The 27,591-nt window shown below is 39.8% G+C and overlaps 2 protein-coding genes across 8 annotated transcripts in view; one reads left to right on the forward strand and one right to left on the reverse strand.

The window, feature by feature from the left end:
* Positions 1-15,740, forward strand: part of DNAJC1 (DnaJ heat shock protein family (Hsp40) member C1) — a 103,082-nt gene extending 87,342 nt beyond the window's left edge. The window contains exons 9-12 of the mRNA XM_027887601.1: positions 808-927; positions 13,327-13,375; positions 13,883-14,346; positions 15,529-15,740. Coding sequence (XP_027743402.1) covers positions 808-927; positions 13,327-13,375; positions 13,883-14,346; positions 15,529-15,597 — 702 coding nt within the window. The 3' untranslated portion in view covers positions 15,598-15,740. The remainder of the gene's footprint in view (positions 1-807; positions 928-13,326; positions 13,376-13,882; positions 14,347-15,528) is intronic.
* A 5,412-nt stretch (positions 15,741-21,152) lies between these two features.
* Positions 21,153-27,591, reverse strand: part of MLLT10 (MLLT10 histone lysine methyltransferase DOT1L cofactor) — a 127,495-nt gene continuing 121,056 nt past the window's right edge. For 4 of the 7 annotated variants that reach the window (XM_027887592.1, XM_027887593.1, XM_027887595.1 and 1 more), the window contains 3 exons: positions 25,938-26,040; positions 25,009-25,218; positions 21,153-22,779 (listed from right to left, as the gene is read on the reverse strand). In XM_027887592.1, the coding sequence (XP_027743393.1) occupies positions 22,711-22,779; positions 25,009-25,218; positions 25,938-26,040 (382 nt within the window). In that variant the 3' untranslated portion in view covers positions 21,153-22,710. The remainder of the gene's footprint in view (positions 22,780-25,008; positions 25,219-25,937; positions 26,041-27,591) is intronic. The other 3 variants (XM_027887599.1, XM_027887594.1, XM_027887598.1) reach the window with 2 other exon arrangements.

The following is a 27,591-nucleotide window of genomic DNA, read 5'->3' on the forward strand; positions in this document are numbered from 1 at the left end:
TGCCCTGATCCTCCTTTTCTCCAGGCTGAACACCCCCAGCTCCCTCAGCTGCTCTTCATCAGACTTGTGCTCCAGACCCTTCACCAGCTTTGTTGCCCTTCTCTGGACACGCTCCAGCACCTCAATGTCCTTCTGGTAGTGAGGGGCCCAAAACTCAACACAGGATTGGAGGTGCAGCCTCAGCAGTGCCAAGTACGGGGGGACAGTCGCTGTCCTGGTCCTGCTGGCCCCACTATTGCTGGTACAGGCCAGGATGCCACTGGGCTTCTTGGCCACCTGAGCACTGCTGGCTCATGTTCAACTGCTGTTGACCAGTGACTGACAGACCTGTGGTTCCCTGATCTTCTGGCCCTTCTTGTAGATGAGCATCACATTTGGTAACTCTTTGTCCACTGGGACCTCTGCAGTGAGCCAGGGCTGCTGGTAAAATGGAAAGGGGGCTCAGTGAGCACTTCCTCCAGCTCCCTTGTACCCTTGAATGGATCCTATCCAGCCCCATGGGCTTGTGTGTGTCCGAGTGGTGCAGCAGGTCACTGACCATTTTCCTTTGGATTATGGGGGCTTCACTGCACTCTGTGTTTCTGTCTTCCAGCTCAGAGAAATTAAATGTGGTAGTCTGCGTAATACATACAGCACATTTTTTGAGTGTTCAGGATTTTCAGCAGAGTGAGAAGGTACACAGATATTTTTTTGTTGTTTTTACCTTATTAGATTAATTGTTTAAAGAGATTTTTTTTTTCAGTATATTACCTTGCAAATATTTGTCCAAGATCCCAGTGTAATGAATGTTTTACAAATGTTTTACAGGCACCTGAATGGACAGAGGAGGACCTTAGCCAGCTGACAAGAAGTATGGTTAAGTTCCCAGGGGGGACCCCCGGTCGATGGGAAAAGATTGCTCACGAATTGGGTCGATCAGTGGCAGATGTGAGTTCACTCAGATTTGCATTGTGGAGGGGATGACAAACCAGAACAAGACAGGCAGTGTAGAAGGCAGACATATATGGGGGCCGACATTGTCTTTTGAGAGCAGCTACAATCCTTTTAGGACCTGGAAGTGAACCATTAACTAACTATGCAAGAAGCAGATGTCAGCCAGTCTCTCCCTCCGCAATTAACAGCTGTAACTGATCGGCTGGATGGGGGATTCTGGTGCTTACAAACTTCAGCTACTGCAACTCAGTAACAGAAAACAATGTACTGCAGGTTTTGTAGCAACCTCCTTTCACTGCAAGTGAATGTTTGTGTGACTTGGTTAAAGATTACATTTCTATTTCAAGCCAGTCCTTAAAAAATGCATATGAGCTCATGGTGTTTAGACAGGTGGTTTCCATTAATTAAACTGAAATATCTTTACAAAATTTAAAACAAGTAATACATATGATACTATTTCAGTGCCTTTTTCAGGATTATAGCATGCTTAATAATTATATCATGTAAAAATGATTAATGTCTTTGTTAATTCATATTTTATAGTATTTTACCAGATATCAAAGCAAGCTTGTACTTACGGATTTTAAGTGTTATGATCTTAAAACCCTTAGGGGCTAGGCTGTAAAAGACTTCTCCTTTCCAAGCAATAGATCACAAGAACATGATGCAGTGTCTGCTGAGGACCATTTGAAAGCCCTTTCAGCTGACCCTATTTTTATAGGCTCTGTAGGGGTTAATGAGAATAATGTTTAAATCTGTTGATGTACATTTTGAGATTAGATATTCTTTATTATATTTCATAAACTATCTTAAATAATGGCAAACAAAGCTACAGGCTAGAGTAACCTCTTATAGCCTTCTGGGCAATTTGTGTACATAACTTTTTTTTTACCTTGTTGATATAATTACAGAGAGATATTTTTAGATCTTCCTTTTAAAGTTTTAATGCATCTATACAGTTCTGTTGCATATACCAAAAAGTAAGCCATTTGCATTCTAATTTTAGAACAACACATTATTTGCAAGGACTAACCTGCTAATGAAATGAAATTAAGGGTTTTAAGGTTTATTCTGATTAGTATTGTGTATTATATTTCTTGAAGTATTCATACTACTCAACTGAAATGATTTTATCAAAAAGATGCAACATTTCACTGAGCAGATATTAACAGCAAAACTATTTTATATGGTTTGGTAGTGTAAGGTGTGCATGGCAAAGATCTTTTGATATTGCTTTGGAAAATCTGGTTTATTATCTTGATACAGATAATACAGACACATGGAATGGTTCCACATATACCCGTCACAAAACTAACACTGTCTTAGCATTGCTTTCAACAACATGTTCTTTTGTTTCAGTGAGTAAATGAAAGAGATGTGGTTGTTCTAGGAGCTGTCATTTTCTTGTATGAAAAAAGGAATTTTCAAGGATTTTTCTGTGTGGAGAAAGGTCTGAGTTTAGTCCTTTTTACTGCCAGTGACCTCCAACTATATGATTAATGTGTTCTCCACACAAGTTTTTACTTCTCTAAAAATTTCCGACTGCTGATAGTGCAAGGTCAGCTTTCCAACACAAACTACATTAGAGTTTCTGCTACTTTTATCATCACATAGCACAGAGTTGCAGCCATGAGGTATTAAGAGGAAACACTTAAACAAAAGCTTCATGAAAACATTTTGGATCTCAGACTGTTACTGCATCAGTACTAGAAATGTTGAAACTGGAAACTACGTTAGATATATCCATTCAGCTATTGAACAAGATGCACAATTTATCCCTTTTGTTCATTGAAGATGACATAGAATAGCATCTAAATTAGCAGCAAGGATTCTTATTTTGGGGGGCATTACTGTAGTTGAACAAGAAATGTTATGTTAAAGCTGCAGGAAAAATTTCTGAGTTTGTTAAACTTTATGCACAGTAAAAGAGGTGTTTGCATGTGCAGGCAGCATTTGCTGCCCAAACAACTGTTCACAGTTTCCTTTGGGAGCAGTGCAAGGAGGTAAGTTTTGGTGTACAAGGTGCTGCTTTGAAATAGTTTGTGTAGCAGAGTTTGGGAATCCTTTGCTTACTGCTGATTTAACAAGAGTCAAACCAGAGAGTGTTTGAAGTATGTATTATCTAGCAAATGCACTAGATCCTAAAAAAGAAAAACATTCCAGGGCAAATTTGAATTTGTTTTTCCGACATTTGCTAGTGCAGGAAATACTTTTAAAACTTGAGATCACTTTCTGCTTGTTTCTTCTCCTGTAAAGCCCCAGGAGCAGTAAGGGTTGGTTTTCCTGTCACACTTAGAGAACTATAATAGAAAGGACTGAGAAGGTACAATGTGCTTGTTTCCATGTGATTTTAAGCATTCAAACTCTTTTTAACAGTAGATTAGCTAAACAAGTGTTGATAAAAACAGCTCAAAGCAATCCAGGCCAAAATGATGTCTCCATTGTTGCTTCTATCTCAAAGCTTTCTTCTTCAGCAAAAGAAAGGTTAGAAAAATATCTCAATACTTTTTAGAGAATAAGTGGAAACCCTTCATATATACTCAAAGAGAATCAGTGAAATTCACTCCCTCTCACCACCCCAAAGAAATGCTATTTTAAATTGCCTTACACTACTCCTTTTTCTAAAGAAATAAATTCCTACATCCAACTACATTCATTTCCACTGGCAATTTTTAAGCAGTGTGAAGTGACTTGAGGAGAGTGTTCCTGGCTTTTTTGAACTTTTCAACTTCATGGTGTTGTTTTAACTTACTACATCCTTAGTTTGTGACTAGTTTCCAGTATTGCACTTAAACATGTGGTTTGATAGAAAGAGTCCAAATGAGAATAAAGAGAATAATAGGTTCCTAAAATGCTACCTACATTGTGAAGTAATTCATGTTGTTGAACTGAAAAAATATGACCTGAGGATGTAAGTATTCAACTACATAAAAAAAAAAGTTATAATGAGGAAGGGTCTTGTGCACTGTATTAGTTTTGGAGGGCAAGAAGTAATTACCTCAAATTTTATCACAGGCTTCAGAGTTAGAAACTGAGAGGCAAAGAATTACAATGGAGATGATAAAGCAGTGGAATAGTCTGCTGTGGAAGCTCCATATTTGCAGGTCTTAAAGAACAGGTTACAAAAACATCTGCAAGAAACAACATCAGTGTAGTGGTTCTGCCTGAGGTTAGGTCCTTCTCTTCATATGATCTGTGATTACACTAGCAAGTGCAAGCTATCTGGGAGGAAAGGGGGAGGAAACAAACCCTCCCCTACAATTGGAAGCATGTGTGAACTCACTTTTAAGAATGTAAAATTAAAGCCAGATAGTCACCATAGTTGTTTTGTAATCCCTGAATATAACTTAGCTTGACTTCTGAAATTCTGTAATTCCTAATAAAGTGTTCCTTCATGTTTTTTCTTTTGTAGTAGTATTCAAATTGGCATTTTGTAGACATTTACATTTGCTAACTGTTATTTCCCAAAATACAGCCCAAATAAGGATTACTGAAGGCCTATTATATGGGCATGTCTACAAGATTCCCAATCCAAACCAGTACATCCACATGATGTGTTGCAAGCTGCTGGGAACGTGCCAGCCAAAATCCAGCAATGAACAAATGCCCATGCTGTAGGGCCCCTGAGCTCATTCAGCTCTACTGTTTCTATTTATGCTGCCTCATGTGATACCAGCATAAATATCTTTGCAGCATATTCCTGTGCCCTCAGTTCAGAGAGGTTAAGCTTACAGCCATAGTATGGACATACTATAAGAAGGGTTATTACTTTAACTGCTGTCATGTTAAATATAGGATATGTTTATCTTGTCTCTCTTCAGGAAGATATCTTTTAACAGCCAATGAATAATCAACCCAAAATAGATGAGGTTAAGTTGTGCTCATTTTATCAGTATGTTTAATTATTTAAATTATTTAAATTGCTAATTGTCATTTTAATATGTGCATATTGGGAATTTAGCAACTCTTTCCTGTAAAGATGGTTTTCAGCTGTCTTAGTACAATGAAATCTTATTGCTTTCACTACTGAAAGCTTCTATGGTTTTTTAAGTAATTTTTATTGCAGTTGGCTGGTGCTATAAATTAGGTTTTCAAGTATTTTGATTATGAAAGGGAAATGGAGTTCAGTTAACTCTAATCAGGATTCCTGCCTGCTGACCTGGTTACCTGTACCACTGCTCTCTGTCATCCTCCAAACATCTGTTCTTTGACCCATTTTCCTTGCTGAATTTGTTGCTCCAGGGTTAGTTCTCATTCCTATCCGCCAATACTTAAGGAAATAATTGACCTTTTAAAACAAAATAAAAAAGTTATGTTTGAATTGAATTTCATAAGCACTGTGAACACTCTACAACTACGTAGTATAAATAATGAATGGAGTGGAGTTGCAATACTACTATTTCTGCTAAAATGATATTGTTTGATTTGACAAATGCTAAGCCTTATGAACATTTATAATAATGATTGTCAGCTTTTACTGAATTCAAAAATTGAGAAAAAGCACTTAGATGTGAAATTATAGAAGTATATTGTATTTGACAATACCAACCTTTATAGATAAAAAGTTAAAAAAAAAAAACTTTGCTGAAAGGCATAAATTAATTTCAGTAACTACAAAGGACGTTCAAATTATAAAAATAACAGAGGAAGTAAAAGCTGTCTGGCATGCCAAACAGACTTTAATGTGATTATTAGGTACAGGTTTTTTAAATTAAAGGCAAAGAGATCTCAGATTTCATACTTGTGAAGTAATATCATTCACTTGTCTTACAGGATTTAAACTGATTCTGCTTGCTCCTGCAGTCACTAATCTCATGCATTTGTGTTGCAAAAACAGACTGATTGGGATTTGCTGCTTGTATAGAAGAACACTAAGGTAGACAGCAAAACAATAGCCAGGTGGCAGACATTCTGAATTACCATGAAACCTGAAAGCATAAGGTTTGGGGAGGTGGGTTCTTATTTTGTGGTATCTCTTGTGTGCCCACGCAACAGTTTCAGCCTTAAAGTCTGACTGTGTGAGTTCATACCCTTTATACTCCGTATGCCATTGTAAAATAGATATCTTATTTTTGACAAATGCGAGCTCATTACTTTGCCAGCAAGAAAACATCTATATGAGAAATGGTCCATATGTAAAAGCTCATGAATTTATTAGGTCTTTTGCTTCTGGAGATTAACTGTTTCCCTAAGTCAGTTTTACATTTCATTTTGTATACTGTGATTGTGTTAACTCAGTGTGCAGTCCAGTTGTGGATATTCTGAAACATTCACCCTTAGCAGTTTGCATATATTTATGTAATCAATAGTTCTTCCAGTTGCTTATTGAAGTATAAAGACCTAGCTCTGGATCAAGGTCCAAGAGAGGTTATGAATATCTAAGATGGGATTTAGATCATATGCAGGTCATGCAGATCCCTCAGTTTGAGAGTGAAGTCTTCAAAACACCTGTCTAATCCCACAGACACACCAGAATGACTCTGTTGATACCTGAGGGAGGAAAAGGTGGTTGCTGTTCACAGCACTCTCATTGTACAGTTTCATTCTGTGCACTCCTACAGTTGCCCCTACCATTTTTGCAGGACTGGGCAGCCAATAGATGGCTTGCGGCTGGAATTAATGCAATACCCCACATAGCTCCTGGTGAGCTGGGTATGAATTCCATTGCAGAATTCAAGTCTTCTGACTCTCAAGAGGCAATGCATTTTGCATCAGCAGCAGCGAAATAAGATGTCCAAGTAGTTGTTGCAGTGGGCATTTGAGCCAAACTCCTCTCTTATGAGTGCTCATAGTATTGAGCTAAAGACTCATGGATTTTAACTGACAAAACCCAAGCACAATATGAAGTCTCCAGCATCATCACAAATTGCTAAGTTCTTCCTCTTGTGTCCTGAAAAAAGGAGCAATTCTTCTGCTGCTTTAAATTAACTATTTGGGCACTTAAACTATAGAGGGTTCTACATCTGGTGATTTAGGCCAAGCTTACCCCTCTTTGGAGGCCACATCTTAAGCTGCCCCATAATTAAACTCACTGTTTTGGGGATTTCTGTTGAGGTAGCTACCTCTTTTCCATCTGCTATGGCAAAGTTCAGAACTACACATGGCTTCAAAGTCCATAATCATAAGAAAACTATTGTTTCTGGCTGCAACTGGTGCTTCTAAGCAAATTCAGTTAAATTCATAACATGTTTCTTAGTTCTTTCAAGAATAAAAGCACGTTCTCCTTAAAATACTCATTTGGCTGCGTTAGCATCAAATTCAACCTATAATTTACACAGCAGATAAAGACTGGTTATGTTACCTGCTTCTGGAAAAGTTGGTAACAAACTGCTGAACAAACTGTTTCAAGCGGTGCCAAAGCAAAGGCACATCTGACTTGAAATACTTCTTTTCCAGGGGTCTAGCAAGTTGGAAATGAGGGTACTTGCAAAATGGAGAATGATTTGGCTTGATGCTTCAGTATTTGAAGTTTCACCAATCTGTTAAAAGTGGAAGACAATTTTAGCAGCCCTATAGTGTCTGTAAGGGAAGACACTGTATAAAGCAACAAATTTTGAGTCACATGGAAATAAAAGAAGGAGCCATATTGTTGTCTGACTTGTGTCAAATGTTGCTGGATACAGTTGTGGATGCTATGAAAAAAACCTGTTTAGATCTAGATTGGAAGAACAATTCAGTGCAGCAAGTACCATTTTGGTCATAAGGGGAGAACTTTAAATTTGGCAATTCTGTGCAGTTCTGGAAGGTTAGATATGTAAAAACCTGCTACTTCAACAAAGGCATGAAGGCATTAAAATTCTTCTCTATCTGGCTTTCCTTTATGAGAAAAATGTGATTATAACTCAAATTAGCCTGCAAGATCCAAGAAATTCCTCATTGCTTCACAGTAGCCTCAACTACTCACAGGCTGTCTCCACGTTATTTTTTCCATTATTCCACAGATCCTGGCATTTTGGCATGACATAACTATGTGGAGAGTGTGCAGTAAGATATGGATGAACAGACACTGCTACTGGGACAGCAAATTTCTGACAGTTGATGCTGAGAAACCACGGTTGCTTTAGTAAATACTTAGAGAACTTCAAGAAGATGCTAACAATAAGAGAAAATGTTATCAGAACCTCCAGTTTTCAGTAGCACGATAGCAGGTCATCCTTCTTTGCAGGAAGTTTATTTACGTTTGGGAAGCCAAGTGACATGGATTATTTCTTCCTTTACAAATTCCACATTGTTTTCTCAAAATACTTTCAGAACCCAAGAGGTTTGTACTTCTGTGACTATCTGTTGCAATCATAATCAAAATATTATCCTAGAGAAGAAGGTACATTGTTGCCAACAGTAGATTACCAGGAGACAGAGAAATGGTAAAGGCTTCAGTACCACGTGTGCCCTGTGAAGTTGGGCTGTGGTGGTGCTGGAGGGGTCAGCTGAAGGGATGGGCTGGTGGCTGCTGCTCTGAGAATGGCAGTTGTTCATCTTCTGCCCAAGGGCTCTCTCTCTCTCTGTTTGGCATCAGTACGATCACTGTCCTTGACTTTACAGGGTTTTTCCTCTGAGTCTGTCACATTTCTGTGTGTTTTTTATGCCTGCCTTCCCTGCAGGGTGAAAAGAACCCTCTCATTCATGTGATAGCAAAATTTGCTTTTGCCTGTGCATCTGAGAGTCTTTTAAGCTGATTCTGAATTTTTTTTTCTCCTGTATATCTCTGAAGCATCAATTGTTCCATCTGAAAGAGGTGGCAGGTGTCCAGGGTAATAAGAGATTTAACATCTGGATGGTCACGATGAGGAATGTTTTTACTGCTAGGTGTCTTGGTGAGTAGCAACTAGTCTTTGTGATCTGGACTAATTGTCAGCAATACAGGAGGAAACCAGCTCTGTCTGGCTTTCATCACATAAAATCATCCCACTAATCCCACTTGCTTTCGATAGAATCTTTTTATAGCTGAAGAGCTATTGAAACTGAGTTCAGAAGGGAGTTCTCAGAAGCAAACCGTTCCTGTGGTTTCTTTCTGTAGGTCCCATAGTAAGATGGTCTGATTTCTACTTCAGCAATTTGATTGCTTGCATCCAGGGTTGTGTGTTTTTTTTGTCATCTTTATCTGTCTAAGGAAATCTGTTTCACTGTGCATGCAGTGACTTGTGTTATCCCTGGTGGACTACAATATTTAAAGCTGATACCTATAAAATAATGCAGTGTCTGTTCAGCAGTACAAATACTTGAAGGAATATGAGATCTGCTCTCCTCGGTTTTAAATCAATTTCACAGTCTTGATCCTTATTATTTAAGGTGTCCCCAGACCCAGGATTTCTTAAGGGGGGATGGCTAGTACTCTGGTGAAAGCCGTTGTCAAGAACAGTAGGCTGTTAGCACAACTTTTCACAGTCAGGATAAAGCTCATTATTTAATATACATGAAAACCACAATTTTAAAGCATTATACAGGAACAAACAGCAAGAATAACGGGAAGAGTAATTCTATAAGTGCTTCATACTTTGAATAACAGCATTTCCAAGTATGTTATCTGCTAATGGAAAAGTAATAATGTCATATAAACAAGTTATGATAAGTAATTGAGTAGAGAAAGCAATGAAGCAACTTACACTGGATAACTTAGTGAATTTTTTATTAATCAGTCAAGAATCAGCTAGTAAATAACACTGCTCACCTCTGGAGAAGAAATCTAAATTGATATTAAGGATGTCAGAAAGCATGGAGGAACTGGCAACAGAAGATTTGAGTGGCAAGAACAATGATTACACTCAAACAGATCAAACTCAAATATCATTTCATATGTTCCATAGGCTGGATTCCTAATAATTCTCAGTAGTTTAATACTGACATGTTAACGACTCTTGCCTTTTGTCAGCATCTTTAACAACAATGACACTTAAAACTGATGGACAAATGAATCTGAAGTCGAAATAAACGATACCTGAACTCTCAGTGAAAAGAGCTGGAGTAAACATGAACTGTACATAGCACCTGGAAAAGGACTTGTGATCATCCATATGGAGAAGAAAGCTTACCCAAAAAAAAAAAAAAAAAGGACAAGTAATCTCCCCCTGTAGCCTGTCGATGATAGTAAAGCTGTAAGAAGCCTGATGAGTTGTCAAACTTATGTCAACTGAAGGTGCTTGTTCAGTGTTTGTAATTGTAGATTTTCAGTATCTAAACCATACACACAGTTGTTACTTCCAGCTTACCCGGTGAATGTTCAAATTGAAAGTCCATCAAAATGTGAACAGATACCACAAAGCCTTCAAAAGATAAAGTCTGGGAAATATTAGATGTGATGAATGGAGTAACTTACTACAAATGTTACATCTGGATTCACCAAGTTACAATGACTGAAGTTGGTCAACATCCGATAACCTGTGGCAAGACTATTTCTCCTGGAATTTTTGCACGTAAGGGGAAATATGAAATGCAGTTAGGATCTAGGAATAAGCCAGAGTCCTTCACTGTTCAGGTGGATGGGGCTGGTTTAGATTCTAGTCCCATTAGATGGAATATGCAGCAAAATTTGTATCTACTATGGGATACCTACACTAACCTCATTTGGGAACACCTGTCTTGTAAAGGAAACTTAAATCCAGCATATTGATTTGCACCACTTCCAGTGCAAAGTTTGTGTTGCATGTGTAGTCTCCATTTGAAAGATAAAATTATAGTTGCTGACCTTTGAAAACCTCAGACATTCAGCAGAGAGAAAACTGAATGTTAGCACTGTATCTGATTTTGTCTTTGGCAGCTTGTTCTGCTCTGTTTTATTTAGGGAATCTTTTTTGCTCTCTTTTTTCCCACCTGCATGGCCTTATGAGCAGGCTGTAGATCTTCAAAAGACATACTTAAAAAATAGCAAAATGGTTTAGAAACAATTTTCTGGAACACATGAACATAGATAGGGCCTTGTCATATTTGCAGTGAATCCACTGCATCATTGCAGGAAGCTCTAAAGGATCAGCTACTTGTTTGCATGGCAAGTTCTTCTTGCTCTTCTCAAAATAATCTATTATAATCCAGTTTATATAACATAATTTCTATTTAAGAGATGCATAGCAGGACACCACTAAGGATCCATTCTGTTCAGCAGTCAAGAATGGTTTCCGCTCCCCTTAGTCTTTTAAATCATTGGCCCTATAGAGACACTTTGCTAATAATGAAGATGGAACATGAACATTTTAATTTGGATTATTTTAGACTATAAATTATTCAAGGAAGGCAATTTCTATTAGTGGATCATTTGTTTCAAGGAGGATCCATCCTGTTGTTTCAAAACTGGGGTCATGCAGATCCTAGAACTGTGAGTGCCACTTAAAGTTATCTGTTGATATTACAGTATTCTGAATTTTTTTCTTAGAACAATTTAAGCTTCATCATACTGCAGCAGTAGAAACCCAAGTTTTCTGTGCCAGATGTCTACCTCTGGATAAAGGTTTTGGTTAATTAGAGTTGGGATTTCGTTGTTCACAGGGTTTTCATTTTAACTTAATCATCCCAGAAAATGAGGCCTAATTTTTAGGGAAAATAGACCACTTTGCCTTGTTAAGTTTTGCTGTCATTTCCTTAAGGAGATCCAGCACCAGCCTATTTTTACAGCAAACTGCTGCAATTTCATGGGCAGGAAGATGGATGGGAGGAACCAAACAGACAAGACTAGAAGCAGACGGTACCAGAGTATTTTAGCTGTTGAAGTACTCGCCTGTGGATCTTGTCATAGAACAAAACCCCTGAATCTTTGTATTTAATTCTTCTCCTGGCAAATGGCTGTACAAACTCCTGGCAGGTTTGCTCTCTAGTGCTGCTCTGCACAGGGGACAATTGTTACTGTTGACATTAAGCAGCTAAAACAGCAGATGTCTGTGCTGTGGCTCAGAGGTCTAAATGATTCCTATTGTGTCAATCCCATGGAGGGGAATTCCTGACTTTGTAAATGATGCATTTTTTTATTTTTGCTCTGGCAGCGCACTGCACACACCTTACCCTAAATGTATGTTAACATCTGAAGTCCCAGATTGAGACAGCAGGAAACACAGGGAAACATCCCACACAGTATCAGCTTTAAGTTTGATTTGGGTGACTCAAGATTACTTGATTTTCATTTCTTTTCACAAAGACCTCACATTCAAAAAAAAACCCAAAACCCCCTGAAATCTGGTATTCAGAAAGTATTTTCAGTATGTAAAAGAGTACATAATTCTTTGGATACGACATTATAAGATGGTTTTTTGTGGTACTTGAATTTGGGACTCCAGATCAGTACCTAAAGGGAGCCATAAGAGAGCTGGAGAGGGACTTTTAAAAAGGGTCTGTAGTGACAGGACAAGGGGGAATGTCTTTAAACTGAGAGTAGGTTTAGATTTGGTATTAGGAAGAAATTCTTTACTGTAAGGGTGGTGAGGCACTGGAACAAGTTGTCCAGAGAAGCTGTGGATGCCCCAGCCCTGGAAGTGTTGAAGGCCAAGTTGGATGGAGCTCTGAGCAACCTGCTCTAGTGGAAGGTGTCCCTGCCCATGTCAGAGGGGTTGAAACTGGGTGATCCTTTGACCCAAACCAAACCACTCTATAATCACTTGATACAACAAAGACGCTAAGTAATTTAAAGGATCTTAATTTTAAATGAAACCTGTCTTTATTATCTGTAGTGTGGTCTAGAAATTTGGGATGGGGAAACTCCTCATTCTGTGTGTGGGGAAGCCTGTTTGTTTCCTTACAAACAGAACAAACTTACAAATGATAATTTTTTTGCTTTAAAAACCCCCAAAATGCTCAATCTTGTATTACTTTTCTCCCAGGACAGTTATTTCAGTGTACATGGAGTATTTGAAGCAGACAGCTCTCCATCCTTTGGATTCTCAGTGATAAACTTTTTTCCTGAAGTATCAGGACTTAGGAGGTGTCTTTGCTGATCTTTGGCAGTCAAACTGTTAAATTTTATTTTGTGACTCAGTGCCTGTCCATTTGTATGCTTCATCATCTGGACCTACATGGGTTCCTTTGTTTGGTATTTAGAAACTAATGTATAGAAGATAAGTAATTTGTTTTCTCCCCTTCTCCTTGTGGTATTTTTAGGTTGGAAAATCAGGCTTTAACAAGGAAATAAAGTAAAATTTTAATATCTACGGCAGTGTAGGATGGTGATAGAAACATGTAGCATCACTTGCATTATTTTAATCAGCCAGGAATGCTTTAGAAAGGCCAAAGTCTGGAAAGTTACTTTTAGCCAGTTTGGGCTCTACATATGAGCACAGCTAGCCAAAGATCATCAGTCTCACTGTATTTAATGTATCTTCAATGCAGGCATTTTGCAGTAAACTGATAATTAGTTCTTCAATAGGCCCTACACTGTAATTTTTTTAATAGTCATTTATTTTTGTTGCTTTCTTGCAGGTTACCATGAAAGCCAAACAACTGAAGGATTCTGTTACATATACACCAGGTGTGTGCTACTAGATCCTCACTAATGCTTATGAAAATCACTGTATTTGGGTGATAGCTGTTTGGAAATCACTGTATTTGGGTGATAGCTGTTTGGAAATCACTGTATTTGGGTGATAGCTGTTTGAAAATCACTGTATTTGGGTGATAGCAGTTTTTCAGGGTCGGCTTTGCAGAGAGACTTCTGCAACCTTGGCTTACTTTGAGCAAAGAGAAGAACTGATGGGTATTCTGAGAGAACACTTCCCTTTAGTTGCAACTTCCCGGACTTTCTTACTTGGTTTATTGTGGGTTTTGTTCCCTTCTTCAGGCTCTTCTGTTTGTTTATATCAGTGTGGGAATTTAGTAGCACTTCCCATATATCAGATAAGCTCCTAACTGGCAGAGGTCATTGTTTCATCGCCTTGATTTCTCAATAAGCATTTTCTCTAAGCTCTCAGTCCAGAAGAGCTTTTTCTGCACCCTGCACTATTCCATGTACCTTTAATTTGTTCCCTGCTTCTGACAGGTACCATTAGGCTCTCCGAGCTTAAAACACTGGCCCATTCCAAAAACGTCAAAGCCAACATGAATTTGCCGGATCACATAATCACCCAGCGAGAAAGGGAGGAGGAAGAGGAGGAGGAGGGGAACTACTACCATATTCGAGAGCAGATGGATGTCCAGACTGATCCAAAGGAGACCCTTGGAAGTGAAACCAGACACCGCAAACGCAGAATTGTCAGAGCACCTGAAGTGGCTGTGCTGGCACTGGAAGAGAAGGGCAGAGGGAGACGTCAGAGAGATTTTGATAACACTGAGCAAGAGGAAGAGAGTGATGATGAGAGCAGAAAAAGAGAGAAAATCCGCGCCCCTGAAGAACTGTGGACTCAAAACCAACAGAAACTTCTTGAAATGGCCCTGCAGCAGTATCCAAAGGGAACATCGGATCGCTGGGATAAAATAGCAAAATGTGTTCCTGGAAAGAGCAAGGTATGCCTAGTTTTGTTTGAACTGTAGTATAAAGTGAGGAGAAACATACTTTCTACCAATTTAGGATTACCTTGGGGACCATGCCTTTACTTAGCCCATCAGTCCAGTTGAAGGCAACCTGAGCAGCGTTACTGTCATATCTGTTGCTTTATTTAAAATATTTTCTCATTTATTTCAGTTTGTTTGATCTTTTACAGAAAACGTTGAGATAACTCCTGTTTCCTTTAAAATACCAACCTCTCCTCTGCCTTTCAGATCTTCAGTTGCAGGACAAATTAGATTTTAAACCAAATTTTGATTCAAAGTTAGTAACCAAACATTGGTGAGCTGCTTTGCTTAGACTTTCACAATACTTTTCTCAACCCATCTCAGTGAACAAACAAAATACGTAATCCATCTGCAAGTGTTAAATGCTCAATAATGTATCTAATGTTCTTTTTGTAAGTATAATCTTTTAAAAATAGCATTGCCATTGATATAGTTGGTCTGTGCTAGATTTCCTAATAGTAGTGATAGCTTTGTTTGCTTGCTTCAGTTGTTGTAGCTGCAGAAAATCCTTGTTTTATTTGTGCCAAACACAGTGTGAGAGAGCAGGAAACACGGTGGGGAGGGATTTGTGTGTTTCTCTGGCTCTGAAGCTGTTCTGCAGTATTTGGTGTCAGTAGGTGCTGTGTTGGTGACCTTGAAGGCTTGTTTTAACCCATCTTAGTGTGGCTCACACCGGAGAACTGTTTTCAATAAATATTACAGTACAACTGTTTAACAATTGCTCCTTGCAGTCACTGTCAAGAAGTATGAGGCAGCTGTTTCTTGGGTCTGTGTGCTCTTCCAACAGACAAATTATCCATTAAGAAACATAAACTGCAAGTTCATTTTTCTAATCTGCTCTTCACGAGATGTAGATCCTCCTTCTGAAATTCAGTGTGCAATATTAAAACAAAACCCAACCAACAACAAGCACCAAGAAAACCCAAACCAAACAAACCCACACAGACAAAAAAAACCCAAAACCAGACAAAAAAATCCCTCAAACAGTATCCCCTAAGAAAACCCAAACCACCCCCAAAAAATCCCCCACAACCCTCAGAATCCAGCTCTTCTTCTAGAATAAGGTAGCCTATATAGAGTTAAAGCAATACTAAAATATCACCCTTTGAATAACACTTTTGTGTTTTCTTTCAGGAGGAGTGTATAGCAAGATACAAGTTGCTTGTTGAACTGGTACAAAAGAAAAGAATGGCTAAAAGCTGAATGTGGTGAGCAGAAGAGATTGTAGCTCATCTTTGTCAAAGTTTTAAATGTCATATGCAGGAAACTGCATTTTTGTACCTCAGTATTTCTATACGTCATGTGCCTTAGTAAAAGAAAATATTAATAAATCTTACACCATCTTACCCGTTTTGTGTGTTGAAGAATGAAGGTGTGTTTGTATTGAAGTGCTGCTTATGCAGATGTGTGATAACACTGTCTTTAGAAATGGGTGGACCTTTAGGGAAACCCCTCTGACAATCAGGTACTGTAACTGGTGGGTTTACAGCCGATGGATATTCAGCATATAAATAATTTATGTTTGTTTTGAAAGAGAGAATTGACATGAGAGTAATGAAACTCTGCACTCAAAATATATTCGTCTTTCTTGCAGCTCTGAAGTCATGACCATATGCTTATAAATATCTCATTCTTATAAACATCTGGTCATATTTTGAAAGAAGTAGTATTTCTAATTCAACTTCCACGTACATTTATATCACCTGCAATATAGTACCTTTTCTGCCAGCCCTGAAGTGATATACGGTGATATTTGATTGCATTGTTAATTGGGCAAAGTTAAAATGGGTAAAAACACTAAAGGTCTAAATTTTTAAATTGGAAATTAAGAGCTATAAGGCACTTCAGGATCACTTTTTAAGTACAGAATGGCAAATATTATTGGCTGAGAGTTCTCATATGTGGGGAGTTGTTGTATACCCTGGATTCAATATAGTTTGATTTTATATTTGAGGAATAGGTAGTAAGGGTTATTATTCCACTTGTGTTATTTTGTTTTGTGTAACTTTTCCAAAGTTATGAAAAGCTTAAAATGGTGGAATAATAACTTAATGGGCTCTAAATAACAGCAGTAAATCAGAGCAGTGATCACAGCCTTTTGCAAGAATCATTAAGGACTTACATTTTTTAAAGCAGTATTTACCACTTAAATTCTGATTTAATACCAGGATTCTAAAAAGTTTTTGAGCTTTAATTCAAAATCAAAATGAAAGCTCAAGAGGATCATGTATCTAAACCCAAAACTGAAGCTTGGTGTCTGAAAGACTCCATGAACTTTCTGCTATTTCCACTGCTGATCTCCCCAGTGACTGTTTGCCAACTGTGCTGCTTCTGACAGATCAGCATTTCACAAAATTTCATCCCATTCCCATAAAACTTGAAGGATGAAGTATTTAGAGAATTTAACAATGTTCCATATGCATTCCTTTACCAGTTGGAATTTTTTTTAATCCTGTGTAAAAGAATAACCTTAGTTGGTAGAAATTATATTATGGAAACTTAGCTAGGCACAAAGTAGTGATGCATCTAAATTTTGTTTCACAGAGAATGTCACAGGTTAACTGCATTGGAAATTAAAACACATTTAGAAGCTGAACTGTGATCTCGGGTGCTAACTGGTCAAACAGTAATTACCTATGAAGGAAGAATCTTAGTGAGATAAGTGAGGTATTTTCAAGAGCTATCAGGAAATCTTAAATTTAAAAAACTATTAGTCATCCAGAACTCTCAAAGAGAGATTGTAGCTATAAAACAAGGTCATTGAAGTGGCTACAAAGAAAAGTTACTAAAATGGCAAGGGGAATTCATGAAAATTAATGGGTGGAGCTATGGTAGAAGAACCTGAGCAAATGGAGATATATTGTTCGTGCAAATACAGACTGGTAATGGGAACGTTTCTCCTTTTTCAAAAAAAAAAAAAAGAAGGAAGCAAGCAACAGGAGAGTTTAGCCTGTGAGAAAAGAGTCATCTTTCCTTTCCACTCTGGATTTACAAGACTTTGCCTGGAATGGTGTGCCTGGTTCAGTATATCACACTCCAAGGAAGATGTAGAGCATCCAGAAGAGAGCAGAGACAGTGATCCAGCATCTACAATGCCTGACTTGGTGGGAAAGACAGAAGGAATTTGCTCTAGACCAGAGAGAGAGAGACGTCTTCCAAGTATGTAAAAGGGAGCTTTGTGTGATCTCTGTGTTTCCCTGATGTGATCCACACAGACCTGTTACATGTCTGTAGTGGCTCTGAAGAATAATAATGGGTTCAGTTCGGGGTGAAAAGTAGCTTAGTTAGGTGTTGGGGCAAAAAAAATCCAGTGGCAAATGCAGTAAGGACTTGGGAGGACTTTGATATCTTTATTGCTGTAAATCCAAAGACTGACCTGAGTAGCTGCTCCAGACCTGCCCATATCCCTGCTGTGAATGTGGCAGTGGTTACGAACTGCCTGCCCAACACCTTCAACTTCTCTCCACCCCACACTTTCTGGATGGGGGACTAAGGAAGAAGAAGGACAAAAACCACTGACTGGTAAGGATTTTGAGGAGTTTAAGGACATTCACATCGAGAAACTTAAAGCAGTATTCTTGACAAATCCAGTTTACTTGAAGGAAGATTTTTAAGGATGGGCAAAGACTGTACATGCCCTTCTGTCACACTTGGCAGTTTGAGCACCTGAAGTGCCGGATGTCTCCTCCTGCCCGGGCGGAAGGGAATGGATGGATTGCATCCTTATTGCTTGAACAATCAACCTGCCTCAAAGTAGAGGCAAGTTGACTGTCAGAGAAATGTATGGGCCTGTTCTGCAGTGGCACTGCTTCGGGAATTGGTGACAGGGACAACTGTCTTCAGCATTAAGAACCAGGAAGGTTTTGTGTAGCGCAGGCGGGACATTTGGAACTGAAGGTCTTGGGATGGGAAATGTGAGTCAGTGTCCTGCATCAGTGGATCTGATCTCTGCTACCACATGCCCAGAGATATCCATCTGGGAGAGGAGCACAGAACGAGGTACTGGCGGCTTCATCCAGGGCCCATCCAGTCTTATTGTCGTGTTCAGTTCCTCAAGGGCCAAAGGAGCTGGCCCAGCCTTAGCTTCAGCTTTGGTGTTTGGTGGGGGAGGAAGGTGGTGTGGCTGAGTCCAAGTCTTTCAGGGCCTCTCAGGAGCCTCTCCTGAGGGTGCCACATGTTTTCTGGATGATGAGACACTCGGCCCTAATCGCAACAGCTCTAGTCTGTGGTGACTGAGGTCAGAGATGATGCTCACTTGGAGAAGTGGAAAACTGTGTCCAGGGTTTGTTTCTATCCATGAAAACTGAGGTGACTCAAGGCTTGGGAGTTAAGCATCTTCTTCCAACTTTGAACACAAAATGCAGATTTCCTTTAAGTAGTGTTAATATTTGCCTTCAAACAGAAGTTTTCTTTCCTGGGCAGTTGTGAACTGTAGCTCGATGGTGCCTTTTACACTGAAACTTTGTGTTCAGTGAAACTTTGTGTTCAGACTGACAGTCTGTGCTGTAGCTTCTGTTCTCTGACTTGCTCCTGAGTCAGATCTGAACCTACTTTTGAGTGTCTTTGCATGTCCCTCTTGATGGGACAGGCAGAATGCTGTGGAAAGGGCTATTTGGTGCAGGTGACCCAGGGAGGGCAGTATTCCTGTGCTGAGGATACAGTCCAATGCCAGGCTAAAGCAGCAGGATTTTGTAAAATTATAGCCTGTCAAGCATACACAAGTGAATGAGTAGAACGTGAGAGAGATGCTGTGAAGGTTAACAGTGCTCCCATTTAGGCTGTTTAGCTCTAGAGGAAAGACCAACAGATGCTGTTCTGCAGTGTCTTCTTGCAAACCAAAATGTTTGGACTACGTTATGCCCAACTTCACAGCTCTAAGTACATGAACTAATTTAAAAAAAAAAAAAGTTTCAGAAAAGATTTTGCAATGTGACCTGTGAGATTATGGGGTCTGAAAACAACAGGAACACTGAGTGACTTGAGAAGAGCTCTCCTTTAGCCAGAACCAACAGCAAGATTTTAGTGCAAGTTATGAAAAACAGGCACCAGAAAGTCGGTCAGTTAATGTCTATAGTGCTGTTGCTGAAAGAGTAGTTTCTGCTAACACAGCTTGAATGGATAAAGTTGATAAAACCAGGGTTTAAGATGTCAAAGGCTGTCCGGAATTAGTTGGCTTCTGTAAGCTGTCAGGGATATTATCATTGCTGTCAGTAAAGTGGGATTTTGGTGAAAAATCTTCTGAAATGCAGGGCATTTACTCTGAGACTGAGCCCAAAGCAGCTCCCAGCACATGTGAGGGGAGCTCAGTAACCAGCAACTTGGCTGCCAGGGACCTGTGGAGTGGCTTGGGCTGCTCTGGCATCCGAGGCATCCCACAGGGACAGCAGTATCGGCTTTACTGAACTGGTGCCAAATGAGCCACAGACCATCATCTTTGATGTCAGGATCTGCAAAATCATTGAAACAACGTTGGTTTTGACTACATCTGGCCCTCATGTGAACTTGGCTTTGATGTGCTCTTTCTTTAAAGGGCTGCTGAATTGGATTTTTGTCTGGATGTCAGAACTGTCCTTTTCATTTCCTTGCTGTTGCTTGTTGGTCCACCAGGACTGTGGCACTGTGAAACACCCACTGCTCTCCTGGGCTGCTGGCACCAATCTCTTTTGACAATTTCACCGGTATTTCTAACTTTGTCCCTTCATACTTGTCTGCACCTTGGCAGAAGACAGGTACCAGAGTTTAGGCACTCCCTGTCCAACGAAAGAAACCTATGTGGAAAGGACTTAACACTTTTACTGGTGCCTCGGGTACTGCTCCAGTACCAGAAGGGCCACTTACTGATACTTGTCTAACATGTAAACTTTTTGGCTTCAGCTTAGATCAAAAAAAAAAGCAGCAGTCCTTGGCTCCAGTAGAAGGGACACCCAGGATTCCCTGGGGGCCTTGTGCTGGCAGCAGGGGCATATGGGGCTTTTCTTCCCCTTCCTCTCCATGTCTGGCAGTGCCAGGTGTAACTCCAGGGCCCGGCCTGTACGTGCTCTGTGGTCTCCCTGCTCAGCACTGACCAGCAGTCAACACCATCCTCCTGCTGCTGGTCCCAGAAGCTGCTCTCAGCTCCCCCTCATTAGGGGGCTAAAAACTGTGAGGAAGCCTTAATGCATCTCTTGTCTGCCAAAACCTGGACTGCCACCCGCCTCACACATTTCATCTTCACGTGACAGTATGGGAAGGGTCAAATTCTCTTTGCTGCCTGGGAAATAAAAGACCAGGCATTCAGCTGTGTGTTTCCTAACCCTTCATGGACAAGAAGCAAAATTCATGGGAAAAAACCACTGAGCTGCTTTTATACAAAACACAGTGCAAAGGTTACAGCCACAACCTTGGCCTCCATCACCTCAGCCCTAGCACAATGCAGATAAAGAACCCATCCCATCCCCAAAGAGCTCTCACTGAGTCACAGAACAATCTGGGCCCGCTGGACAAGAGTCACTGCAATTCCAGTCATTTCTTTTTGAAGGGTGAAAGCAAAAAACACATCAGACCCAGGGCTGCCAGTGGGCATTTCTGTAAGCAGAACCATCCCTGGACATTTTTGCAGCTGCATCAGTGTCTCTTGAAAGCAAAAATTTACATAAGCAACATCTTTAAAAAACCTGTAATACAGTTTAGTGGGAACGTGCAATTGAAATCCTTCCTTTCTTATGATGTTAATAGAAACACTCTGTTCTTCTAAAAGACTCACAATCACACAAAGCATATACAATGATAAACATTATTAAAGTTTATTAACAAAAGCTTTGTACGTATCTTTTCATACACTTGGAATTTTACATCTAGTCAAAATAACAGCACATTTCCATCTTACCTTTTGTACAAATTGTTACAGAATATCCACCAGTGGGGCGAGTAAGTAAAATAAACCACTGGTTTACTTTTGTAAAGTATCTACAAAAGTGATTTGTGACATTTTTAAAAAATTCCCCAGAACATATAAAAATAAATTATTTTTACTTTTTCAATTAAATCTACTAATTAGAAATATTACAAATCAAAATATCAATGTTTTCTTATGAATTCTTCACAATACAAAACAGATTCACAAAACTTTATTTACAGAAATGAGGTAAGAACTGTGCAATGTTTAACTAAGAAACATATTGCAGAATTAACATGTTCTTCCAAATAAGTACACAGTGGAGGTCTAATTACAGCTGGGTCTTTTCCTCTAATAATTCCCACCTTTATATTGATTAGTGGTCATTACCCCCATTTAAACTGTCCTTCACTGCATAGACTCACGCCATGAAATCAGCAACTGCCAGAAGTGTTGTAATGCAAGTTCACCCGTTTCAACCACTGGTAAATTTAGTGGGAAATATTAACTCACTTTTTTGGTAATTTATTAGTGAAAGTGACCCAGGTAACAATCTGCCTGAGCTCTCTACAGTGGTATAAACACCTCTAGGAAAGGCAGAACACGGCTGCTGGTGCAAGACAGAATATTCCCGCTGCTAACAAGGACACATCTAGTGCATGATCAGCTGTTTGCAGCCATTTCAACAAAGTGGAGGTAGCAACAGGCACTTGGTTTAGGCCAAACACTACACGAACTTCTTCCCGTGTGGCCTTCTCATCTGGTAAGAAAACTTTGTCACTGGAACCAAATCGGTTCCTTTAAAAACCTCAGAACTCTAAAACCTACACCAAAATTATTAAACTTTGGATTCCATACTGTAACATACTTGAGAAAAACTCCCACTATATAACAATAGGAATTTAAAGGAGTAAAAAGTTCAAAGTCAATTCCCTTATGAGTCAGGTTTCAAAACAGATGTGTAAAAAAAGAAAGGACAAACAGCAAGTCCCGGCTGCCATGACAAGCTCAGTCTAAAAGGATCTATTGCAACCGCAGCAGCAGATCAGATGGGCTGGGGCTGTTAAATTACTGCTCTGAAACCAAAGCAATGCGTGACTGCAGACAGTTTGTAGCCTTTAAATTCGTAAGATTAGCACTGAAGAGTCAAGTATATGTTCTTCTGTGGTTGAATTTGTACTTAGTACCATCATATTGACAAAATAATTACGATTTGCAGAGTTTTATCTACTTCACAGTCTGAAACATTAAAAAGTACATCCATTTTAGTGCAACAAGAAAGCAAGTGAAAGTCTACCAAAAACATCCTTACGAAAATTATTAACCTCTTGCTGTGCAGTAAGAGTTCCTTGTTGCATTTTTTCAGTCTGCAGAAAGGAGAGCTGTGGTTTGCAGCCAGATGAAGTGCTATAACAGCAGGATGTGCAGGTCTCAAGTGTCATTCAAATGTCAACTCTTCTCTGACGCAACTGGTCCAGTTTTATCACTGAGCCTCTGTGTAAGAGAAAATACTTCTACAAATCAGATTATAACATACAGAGCTGAATAAAATTAAATTCATAAAAGTGACAAAACAGATGAGGTTCGTTCACTAGAGCCATCCAAATAGTAACTTCTGCATTGTAAAGAATAAACATGTACTACAGAATAACAAGTAGGAAAGGAAAGGATAATTAAAGGAGTAGTCCTGCACTGAAGCAAATGATGCTAATTAGGTCACCACAGCCAGCATTAGAAAACACCAATTTTGCTTCTACGTTCATTCTCACAAGACTGGCTGTTCCTGGCCATGGGTCCCTCCAGAACCACAAAATGGTCCAGGCAAATACCAGGGGATCTGTACTACATTTTGCCCACTGAGATGCCTGAAATCTACACTTCCCCATCAGAACAGATACACAATTTCTGTTTTGCCCTGTCACAGTTATCTTTCTTTCATATATTGCTACAAAGACATTTCCTGCAGATAATGACAGGACTGAGCTAAAACCTCATCTCACTCACTGAGCATTCAGAAATACCTGAAAACCAGTTCCAACTGCAAATGAAATTAAAACATTCAAACTTTGGCAAATAGAGGATTTGTTAAAAAACAGTTCAGGAATCCAATGCAACCTGCCTCAACTCTAACCCTAAAAAAAAAAAAAAAAAAAAAAAAAAAAAAAAAAAAAAAAAAAAAAAAAAAAAAAAAAAAAAAAAAAAAAAAAAAAACCAAAACAAAACCAAAAAACATAAGCGATTTCAAAAGAAATTTGTTTCTGAGGTTTTCGTTTGAAAGATGATCTGTGATTTCTTGGAATTATGTACAGCTCACTGCTACAGGAACGTAAAGTACAACTGTAATGGCATGTCTGTAAAAATATGCCACATTGTACAGACCCAGTAATGGCCGTGCCAAAAAGATCAAAATAAAGTCACGTGGAATAGTTTGTTTGGATGCAAACCAAATAGAGGGTCTCAATTCCATTCACTACTAATTTTTGGAAAATGAGGGGAGATAAATTTTAAACACAACAGAGCAAACTGTGAACGCTTCTAAATGAAGGCAAGGCTGGAGCCAACCCCTGTGACAGCACTTTTGCTCTGGCAGTGACTGGGAGGAGGGACCCGACCACGGTTCTGGCGTGCACGGTTTGGCTGCAGCACCACAACCAAACCAAACCAAACGTGACAGCGATGCTGCTCAAAGCTCAAAGAAATGCTCACAGAGCGAGTGGAAGGGAGCTGTTCACAGGAAAAACTGTCTTGAAAATTTAACATTTATGTTTTGTGTCTCACTTACTACTTGGGAAGTACCCCAGAAGCCCAGCCTGAGTTCTCCACTACAGTGCTCCTGAAGCAGCTGGAGGCTTTGGGACTGGGGAGCAGAGAGGGGACTGATTTGTAGCCCAGACTTTCCCTACCTGGTTCTGCATACAAGCTCCTTTATTTCCTCTACCACTGCCACTTGATGTCTTCTCCAAGAAATACTGGAACTTTATGACTTCCGGCTCTATTCATCTGTTCATCTTTTGTTTTTCCAAGTTCCCTTCATCCTCTCTTATCTTAATTGTATGATCCTTAAGAGAATGAATTTTATTTTCTGACTTCTTGAAGAAAGAATTCCCATCTTGGCAATGGAGATTATGGACAAATACTCAAGATAATGGAATATCTTTGCCAGAAAAAAAATGTGTCTTGTTTCTTTCTCTGTCTAGGAAAGGTTTTATTACTCTATCAAGCAAAGGAGCCGCTCAGCTTCCCAGAGAACAGCCCCATTTTCCCAGGCCAGAGCCAAGACGCACTCAGCCCATTCTCCTGACACATATTCCACCTTCCCAGCTAAGGGCTCCTCACCACTCAAGTCATCAACTAATCTCTGCAGCTCCACAGTGCCTGAGGCCTGGCCAGGGCAAACTTGTCAAGTAAGGGGATAACAGGAATGATCCACAAAACAGTGGACAAACTCTGGGGAAGAAGTGGGGTGAGGAGGACTAGGGCTGCAGTTTTAACTACAAGGGGAAGGCAAAGGTCACTGGACTGGTGTCCTGATCCAGGGAAGCAAGAGTGTGCACCAGACAGGTTCTGTGTGACTACAAGTTCACAGAGTTCTGAGCCTCAGTAAGTGCAGCCCATGGCTCAAGAAAAAACAAAGAAAAAATCCACCACATCCTTGGTTTGTGAATACAGGCACGTAACCTGCTTCTTTTGGTTACCTCCTGGAGGCACTGCATTAAAAGTGAGGTGAGAAGGATACTTACTGTCACCTTCTGAGCTGCGTTATCTCCATGAATTGTAAGGAATGGGTTGGTAGCAGCTGCATTAAGTGGTGAGGCCTGTGTGCCTGAGAGTAAGTTGTTTATGGGTATCTGTGCTCCTCCAGTAATCTGCAATTGCTGTACTTCAGACTGATGGTGTTGGTGATGGTGATGTTGCTGCTGTACTAATTGATACAAAAGGGCCTGATGTTCCTTGAGTAATATGAGGAGAGGGAGGAGGAAGGAAAAAAAAAATCAATAATTAATTACTGAAAAATAGCTCCTCCCTGGGTTCCTGCTTATCCAGATCTTCACTCAGTGCAACCGTTAACCTAATCCCAGCTAATTTAGGTTACACTAATGAAGTTCCATGAGACTGGGGGAAAGAGAAGAATCCTCTAAGATTTCCTGAAATCAGCAGAAGCTCAGCTAAGCCTGCTGGCTTCATCAGGCCTGTCAGAACAAACATACCATGTACTAAAACTACACAACTAACAATACAAATAGTCAAACCAGCTGCCTACGGGCCTATATGAATACTGCAAACAGAGCAAAGGCAGCCCACAAAATGATATCCAAAAATCTTGTTCTACTGTTCTAGTGGAATCAGAGAATAATTCCCAGGATGTTGTTAAAATGGTCCCAAACTCTGATGCCCACAGCTGAGAGAGACAAGCCTCCACGTCCACACAGGACAAAATGAAACTGAAGGCACTAGGGAATGATTCTTGTAGCCATTCACACAGCCCAATAACATCCTCTCATTTAACATGACTATCATCAAAAAGGTTGAAGTAACTGAAAAACTAAAATATTATCAAAGCCTTTAATATCAAGTTCAACACATTTCTAGTATGTCTGTTAGGCTGAGGAGTTTTTCCATGCCTTAGAATACAATAGCGCAATAAATCATGATTAACTGGAAAACTTACTGATGTGAGTTGCTGGGTACTTAGTAATTGCTGAAATTGCTGGTGCTGTTGATGGAGTAAAAGTTGTCTCTGTTGGTCAGAAAGCAATCCTAGTCCCGAGGCACTGTAGGGTTTGACAGGGTAATACTGTAGTTTATATGAAAATATGGGAACTTTTTACTTCAACTTTCCATTAAAGCAGAGATGTACACAGACAGTCCCTATTTAGCATTTTGACTGCATAAATATTAAATTGTCTGTCTGTCCAGTTGCATTTTTGACACATGCCTACCCCAAGTCTCATTTATACTGAGCAACAGCAACATCCTGCCTGTAACATGTCTACTCCATGCACGTTATTTGAAACTCAGATAATAATTACCACTTCTACATTTTTTCCAAATACTTTATACAGAAAGTCCAGATTTTATATTGTAAGACAGCTCTTGCCAATCTTTAACACTTAGTTACCAAGCATTTCCTTTGCCTTGGTTTCCTTCTAATTCCCATCCTTTGTGACATTCAAATCACTCACTGTTCCCAGCCTTGTCGTAATTTAGCAAACACCTTCGGTCTGTGAATGCTGCCATGGAATGAAGCTGCCTCTGCACTTGCCAACTACTTCACTCCCTGTCCCTATTTTCATGCCTACATGTAATTTTCTGCAGATACTGAGGAAACCGGGCAGGGCACAGATCCAGCTGACAACTAGTCTGGAAATAAAGGGTTTCTTCACCTGTGCCAGTTGACTGCAAGACCAGCAGCATGAACGAGGGTGTGTCAGGAACAGAGGACCAGGAAGACAGCTGGATTTACTCTTTCAGTACCAGAGGTAGCTTCTACCAGTTTAAAACACCCATTAAAATATTATGTTGTAGTTTCATGATCGGTTTATCTCACTATTGACACATTCAGTATTTCCCTTTCAGCTGTACACTTCTGTCCTCTCCCCTCAGAGTGGCTCTTGCACAATGAGCTGCATCTCAAGGGAACTGAGGTGAAACTTAAGCCAATACAAAACACACCGAAAGTTTATCTATTAATTTAGATGAGGTCACTGTGTGATGCACAAGTGCTTGTACCAGCAAGAAGGTGTGCAGTAGGATGATCAAGAGGACAACAGAACTGCTTGTTGTGACTGGTAATAAGGAAGTATTAACTTAAATCAGCCACAAATCCACACCACTAGACTACAATAATTTAGCTCCCCGGGACATAGTATTTATCTTGCATTTTCACAGTAGCCAGCAGACTGTAGCCCAACTCCAGTGTAATTTGACTTTGTATAAACCAGCGAATATGAAACTCCCCAAATCATCACCATTCTATCCTGCTGGGACAGGGCAAGCCACATATGAACTTTGTTTCATACTTTGTTGGATGGCCTCAGCCTGGGAAACACCTGGTGGGCTGTGCCTCTATCTCCTATAGGGAATGGGAAACCTCTTCCAATGAGAAGTCTATGGAGCGGGATGGGATCTACCCATGGGTAGTAAGGGAGCTGGTGGAAGTGCTCACAGAGACACTTTCAACCATTTACCATCAGTCCTGGCTGACTGGGGAGATCCCACTTAACTGGAAGCTGGCAAATGTGATTCCTGTCTACAAGAAGGGCTGGAAGGAAGATCTGGGAATCACAGGCCTGTCAGTCTGACCTCAGTGCCAGGGAAGGTCA

Source organism: Empidonax traillii, unplaced genomic scaffold, assembly GCF_003031625.1.
Source record: "Empidonax traillii isolate 1590-97213 ecotype Southwest subspecies unplaced genomic scaffold, ASM303162v1 scaffold217:size1918799, whole genome shotgun sequence".
Taxonomy (NCBI): domain Eukaryota; kingdom Metazoa; phylum Chordata; class Aves; order Passeriformes; family Tyrannidae; genus Empidonax; species Empidonax traillii.